This window comes from Dromaius novaehollandiae, chromosome 2, assembly GCF_036370855.1.
Source record: "Dromaius novaehollandiae isolate bDroNov1 chromosome 2, bDroNov1.hap1, whole genome shotgun sequence".
NCBI classification, from domain to species: Eukaryota; Metazoa; Chordata; class Aves; order Casuariiformes; family Dromaiidae; genus Dromaius; species Dromaius novaehollandiae.
The window spans coordinates 71,824,649-71,831,474 of record NC_088099.1 but is presented as its reverse complement, the minus strand read 5'-3'; the positions used below and the strand labels follow the sequence as shown (position 1 = coordinate 71,831,474).

The following is a 6,826-nucleotide window of genomic DNA, read 5'->3' as shown; positions in this document are numbered from 1 at the left end:
CTTATTAGCACCTCAATGCTCATTTAGTGTTCTCATTTAGGAGAAAAAGGAAGTAAACATTCAAAATATTACACATTTTAACGGACTGTCTTTGGAAGATTAATGCCTTTATAAAACGATACATTCTCTCTGCCAGTATCTTTTTAACCAACAGATCACAAACTTAGAACTTTCTTCTGCAAAGTGCAATAGCTGCCATTTTTCTGCTAAGATTTTACTTATTCTCAGAGGGAAGATGTTTCACAGTCATATTTCCTCAGTATTTATTTTAAAAGTAAATGCTTACAAATATTCCCAGTCTATTTTTTTCGTCTCTGATCAGAATGTAAGCTAAAACACAAAAGGTCTTGATCCAGTTTAGGAACTGGTTTAGAAAGTAAGACTTTACGTTAGGGACCTGAGAGAAAAATTCTCCTTTTCTCTTCCCAGAATCTATTGTATAACATAACTGGAAGTCTGGTCCATTTATACTCGAAAAACGATAATTACAGAACACATCTGATCTATCAGAATTTTAAAAATAGCTTAAATTTTGCTAATCAAGAATCAGCTTCATTCCGTTGTTTATATCTAGATTTGTAATATATGTTTAAGATCTGCAACAACATACCTGAAGAGAGCTTATAGTTTCATTTAGTTTATTAGACAAAAATATATGATTTAGACAAGTTTTGCTGACGCACTATTTACAATCTGAAGTTTCTCTATATACAGAAAAAAACACAAACACATGAGAAACATTTAACAAACAAATAATCCAAGAATGGTTAGAATAACACGATCTGAAATGGTACAATGAAGAATGGGATCCATCTACAGATTTGTGTAATCACTTTTATGGATTTGCACCACCTTATTGCAAAAAGAGATTGATGGGAGTCGTTTATATCGTTTCCTTTTTTTTATGTCCTTAATACCAGTCTCTGTAATTTTTTTTTTCACCAAACCATTTAATCAAGCAGAAGGGAGAGCCGTTAAAATTCGCGGTGTTCCCTCTTGCTGAGCCAAAGAGCTGCAGGGGGTAAGGGGGAGAAAAAAAGAAGACGTAACAATATTTCAGTAAAAAAGAATCTTTCCTATAATCGCTTGTCTGTTGCTATAGAATCCTACTATTAGTTAAATGCAAAGAAATAATTTTCACTAGTGTGATTAGCACAATATCTTTGTGGTTTGTTAAGTCTCAGAAAAGTTACAGGCTGGCTACCTACAATTGTAATTTAGCCTAACTTTGGAAAGATTATAGCAACTTTCATGTTGCTCTTGTTGTTTGTATGTATTATTATGGTGATGATTAGGTGTTATAATTATTTTTTATTATTCAAACACTCTGTTTCGCATAAGTAACATTCCTGCAGTGAAAACAAACAAACAAACTCACTTGTCACGAACAGGCTGGAAAGGCGATTTGAGTGACTGAGGTGGGGATTCAGTTCTTGGTACATTTTCTCTTTCTGGAAGGAGACAAAGCAAAAAACAAAAAAACAGGAGAACCATTTTAGATTAACAATAAAAAAAAATCTATACAACGTGCAGGGAACACATCTCCCTCTCCTGCTCTTGTTCAGACATGTGCATATACATGTGTGTGTATGTATAGCCCTATTACACGGCTGTATCCTTACTTTCAATACTTAAAGAGAATGCAAGCTTTTCTTGCCACAGTTTGGATTGTCTTTCAAATGATTTGAAGATGAGGATCAGGAAGGAAAGAAAGCAAAGCTCAAAGAATATGTTACACAGCGCTATTCTTGCATTCTTAACTTGTTTGATGGGCATATAGGGCAAGAATGCAATAGTCCACATGAAATGGACTTAATGTGTGCAGTCAACACACTGGAGGAGAAATTCAACGCTAGGGTAAACTCTCTGTAACTCCATTAAAAGCAATCAGTTACACCAGGGCTGAATCTTACACTGTTCCTGAAGGAGAAGTTTGTGTGTGCATGCGCACGCAGACGCGTGCCTGTGTGTGTGTATTTATTTTGGGGGGGAAAGGGATGGGGAGATCTCTGCATGGCGCATTACCTATGTGTTTGGGACTGGTCCTCTCTGAAGGCTTTTCACTGCTTAGGGCTCCCAGGGTTGCTGTTAAAACAGAAGGCTGTTGCTGGGCCTGGAGGTGGTGGTTGTGATGAGCAGCGTGGTGATGGTTTACTCCCAAAAAGGACCTCACATTTAGCAGGGAACTCTGAGTGAGGAAAGCCCCGTTTGTCCAGTTGTGAAATTTGCCAATCTGGCATGTGTAGAGTCCATGGCTAGGGAGAAAAGCAGGATGCTGGATCTGTGGGGAAGTGTGGTTAACCTGGGGAGGAGGAGGTGGAGGTGGAGAAGACTTCAGGGCGCCATCAGGACTGGTTGCAGTCTCTGCCAAAGACCAAATCTTGGGTTTGCTGAGAGATGGCATCTGTAAATTGTTCTGTCCGCCGGGGCTTATGATTCGCGCATCAGAGGCCTCCTTCACCATGGCCTTCATATCTTTGGGTTTCAGCCCTTCAGATCCTGACAGTGCCAAATCTTTCTCTTTTTCTAAGTGCTCCTCTTCACTGCTTTGTCTCAGGAGCTCAGGCTTCTCCTCCTCTTCCTCGTTGCTCTGCTCCCCATCGTTCTCGTCGATTTTATCTATGTCTATGCTCTCCAAGTCAATTTCCTCATCGTCTTCATTCTTCTCGGGGTCCCCCTCATTGTCACTCCCGAAAAGGTTGGCATCTTCTTGATCTTTACTCCTAGAGCCCCAGGTCACTTTGTTCTCCTTCTTGAGGCGCCGGCGGGCGTTGGCGAACCAGGTGGAGACCTGGGTGAGGGTCATCTTGGTGATGATGGCCAGCATGATCTTCTCGCCCTTGGTGGGGTAGGGGTTCTTGCGATGCTCATTAAGCCAGGCCTTGAGGGTGCTTGTGCTCTCCCGGGTGGCGTTTTTGGGCCGCCCAGGGTCCCCGTACTGGAACTGTCCATAGGGATAATAGCCAGGGGCAGTGTGGGCAGCAAAGGTAGCAGGATGGACACCCGGATTATCTTTCAGTTCGTACTGGGAGCCCTGCAACACATTCAGACAAGTGGAGAGGAAAAAGCACATCAATTATCTCGTTAGCGTCTCTAACAGACCTGAATAGGCTACTCCGGGAGCCAGAATATGCATGTGAACAGTGCAAAGGATCTTCACAGTCAAATTCGGCCCTCCCCGCTCCAGGCTCTTCACGTTTAGATCAGACAGAGGTATTCCCAAACGATCCCCCCTTCTTGCAAAGAAAGGAAAAAAGATGGACTAAGCTGGGGCTGCCAAACACTAAGCGCATTTTCTCTGCAAACCAAAGCAAATCAAGCGATGGAAAGGCAGTAAGTTCACATTCGCCTCGACGAGACAATATGTTGTGTGGTCGAAATAATCGGGCAGGAAAGAACAAGTATTACACCACGTACAAACTAATGCCTGCGCACACCACTGCTAAATCTGCAAAATATCCGGGAGGATATTACCAATACATCCAGAGCGTTTTTATTTGGCCCCAGATTTGTCTTTAAATGGAGTTGACGTGAAACGAGACTAGGGATATGAACGCAGTTTCGAACAGTTCAGTACGAAAACACTTCTGTAAAATATGTTGCATATCCCCTCCAAATACTGTAGGATTATGATGTAAAATATTAACTTCTGTTAGGAGAGCCTTTGAACTCTGTAATGAAAACAGATCCGTGCACTGTAGAATATGTATATGCAGATACTTTATCTCATAAGTTTTACTTTGATCTGAGCAGAGCAAATACAAATTGTTTACAAGCGTTTAGAGACGGTGATTTATTTGCAATCAATATTCTTTTTATCATCAGTAGTAAAACACAGCAAGTCAAATTATCGCACCAGGTGTTTTGTTAAACAATATTTTATCTTTCTAACAACCTCATTAGGCTTCATTATTACAGCAAATTGTTCAGATATTAACTTAATATTTTTGCTCTTGATTTCCAAATTATAAGAATTCTAGAATTTATTTCAAAATACAATTATCGTGGTAAATAATTATCACTGTAGTGAAAAACAAGAATACCTTCTCTAGTAGGAAATGGAACTGTTCCTGAGTATGCAATATTTTCGTTTTTTCCCCTTTTCTATTACAATGTCGCTTTTTCTAGTCCAGAAAAATATTCATAGCATTAATCTTGCGAAATTTATGTGAGCCTAAAAAATGAACGTCCTTTAAAATGTCCGCAAAGAAACTAATCTAACTTTCTCAAACAGTTTAAAAGGAACGTGTATTTTAATTTCAGAGGCAAAGCTTATACACAAAGAGAAGAATGCCATGGTTAAAAAGCCTGATGTAATTTTTTTATAATGTGTTACAGAGCATGCTTTCTGCACTCCCTTTATTCCGTTGTCTTTTGTTATTGTTGCTGAAATGATATTTCTCTGTAATCTCTGTTGGGAATTCTTTTGAAGAAGCCACTTGTAAATCACTCATTGCTTCTGTGTCAGCTTTTACTGCATTACCAAAATCACGGTTAAAAAAGTGGGAAATGCGGTTTGCTGCAAATGCTTTCCGGGGAAATGGTTGCAACACAAAAAATGACCTGATTTTGGATGTTGACCCTTGTTCAAAAACACACCTACCTCCCTACTTACATAGGTATTATATATATATACGCACATATACATTAAAAACTTTCACAAGTTATGCCTTAAGTGTACCCAGTTACAAATATTCTCACTTCATGTTTGGGGGGTGGGAGGGAAGAGAGAAAAGAGAGGCATTTAGAAATTAAGTGGAACCTATGCGTACCGCTGCCGCGAAATTTGCAGCTATTAGCAACGAAAAAGTTTAAACAACATCAGAGATACAAACAGCTAGCTAAAACCCGACCTGTTTCACTTTTTACCCGATACATTCTCAAGGAAAAAAAATGAGGAAAATCAGGATAACGGTAATTTGTTTTAGAGTTAGTGCAAATATGCCTTTCTACTTCGATGCCTATAATGGGATGTAGGTGCACTCCTTCTCTTGGTGCAAATTCGATATATGATACACGCCATAATCAGAGTATAAAAAGTTCAGGGAACTGAACGGACCATTTTCAAGGCTCAAAGAAAATGTCTTAAAATAAAAGGACGTGTCAGCTACCTAGACTGCACTTTGGTCTTTCAGAGAGAACCTGTATATAGCTCCATGGAAAAGAAAGTGGTCAGATGGAAAGAGGAGCGCATTGAGAAGCCAGTTTGAACAACAGCACCAACAATATCACCCGTCAGCAACAACAACAACAATAACAACAACAAAAGCCGAGTTGCTAGGGGAAGGCAACAGCACGGATAGGAGTCCTGCACAGCTCTTCCACTGCGAAGAAGAAAAACTCGGTGGAGTTTTGTCCGGCTGGAGCAATGGGACCGATTCGTGCTGTGTCTGGAGAGGGAGTGCGCCGTGCCCCAGCCCTCCGCCCCTGGCACACACACACACGCCAGCGCGCTCAGCCCTCTCCGCCGCGGGTCTCGCCGGCCGCTGCCAGCCCTCCGGCCCCGGGCAGCCACGCGGGGGGTGCCCAGCCCCGCGGAGCCGAGCCGCGCCGAGCCCAGCGCCGTGCTGAGCCACTCCGCGAGGCACAGCTGCTCCTCGCCTGCCCCCAGCCCCCTCCCCGCGGAGCCCCTCTCCCTCCGCGCCTTTCGGCCTCTTTCCGCCGCGCGGGGCCGGGGCAGGCGACGGGGAGGCGAGGAGCGGGCCCGGCGCCGCCGGTACTCACCATCTGGGAGAAGAGGCTGAGGTCGGCGGTGTAGGGCAGGAAGGCGCTGTAGTTGGGGGCGCTGTAGGGACTCGCGTACATGCCCAGCACCGAGGTGACAGCGGCCGAGCCGCTGCCCAGCTCGGCGCCCGCGGGCCGGCCCGAGGCGGCGGCGGCGGCGGCGGCAGCGGCGGCGGCGGCGGCCAGCACCCCGGGCCGGTCGCTCCCGTACACCGCCTGGCTGGCGCTGAGATACTGCGGGTAGCCCAGCTGGGGGAAGGACATCTCCAGGGCGCGGGCACGGCGGTGGCGGCGGCGGCAGTGGCGGCGGCAGCAGAAGCGGCAGAATTATAAAAAAAAGGGGGGGGAGGAATTATACAAAAAAAAAAAAAAAAAAAAAAAAAAAGGAAGAAGTGGGAAGAGGGAGCCTGAACAGCTGGGGAGGGGAGCAGAACAAACCCGGGCTTCTTTGGGTCTCTCTCTTTCTTTCTCTGTCTCTCTTTTTTTCCTTCCCCCCTGCCCCTCCTTTACTGGAGGCAGGCAGGGCGAGAGAACAGAAATCGAGCCGATAATTTTCTTTTTTTCGTTCTGATTTCTTTCTGTCAGAGAAATACTGCAACCTAGATATGGAGGAGGAGGAGGAGTGTGGAAGGATTCAGTGGGGTGTCTTTCCTCAAATCTCGGCTCTTCTGTGCTCCTAAATCCCTTAGATGTGATCTGATCAACAATTGAGCTCCAACTGATGTGTCTGCCCTTAGGTCCTAGGCTGATCTTTCAGATACAATTTGAAGTTGATGTTTTGATTGGCATCCACTTGAGCTGCAAGCGCCGCCTCGCGCCCCCCCCCCCCCCCCGCCCCTCTCGGTGCAGCACGTGGTGCGCAGCGCAGCCTGGGCCGCTCTCCTCGGGGGGTGTGTGTGTGCGCGCGCTCGCGCGCGTGTGTGCGTGCGTGTGTGTGTGTGTGTGTGTGTGCGCGTGTGTCCGCGCAGCTGCTGGGCTGGGCTGTGTGTATTTAATGTTTAGCAATGGGCTCCTTTCAGAAAAGCCCCCACTGCTGTATGACAACCTGTCTACACGATTTTACAGCTGTCCAACATTGGGGTTTTGCTGTTTCGCAGCCCTG

General features: G+C 45.0%; 1 protein-coding gene across 1 annotated transcript; it reads right to left on the bottom strand.

The window, feature by feature from the left end:
• Positions 1–229: 229 nt before the first annotated feature.
• IRX1 (iroquois homeobox 1) lies at positions 230–6,498 on the bottom strand. The gene is made up of 4 exons (XM_064506757.1): positions 5,725–6,498; positions 2,026–3,034; positions 1,379–1,451; positions 230–1,012 (listed from the first exon to the last, which is right to left on the bottom strand). Exons 1-4 carry the CDS (start codon positions 5,986–5,988, stop codon positions 955–957), a joined length of 1,404 nt encoding a protein of 467 aa, XP_064362827.1. The 5' UTR covers positions 5,989–6,498; the 3' UTR covers positions 230–954.
• Positions 6,499–6,826: the final 328 nt, after the last annotated feature.

Excerpts from the sequence above, each read along its gene's own strand:
- IRX1 (XM_064506757.1), bottom strand. The coding sequence starts at position 5,988 with ATGTCCTTCCCCCAGCTGGGCTACCCGCAGTATCTCAGCGCCAGCCAG. Across the intron at positions 3,035-5,724 it reads TCAGCCTCTTCTCCCAGATG|GGCTCCCAGTACGAACTGAA; the intron begins GTGAGTACCGGC and ends AATGTGTTGCAG. Across the intron at positions 1,452-2,025 it reads GACCAGTCCCAAACACATAG|AAAGAGAAAATGTACCAAGA; the intron begins GTAATGCGCCAT and ends GTCTCCTTCCAG.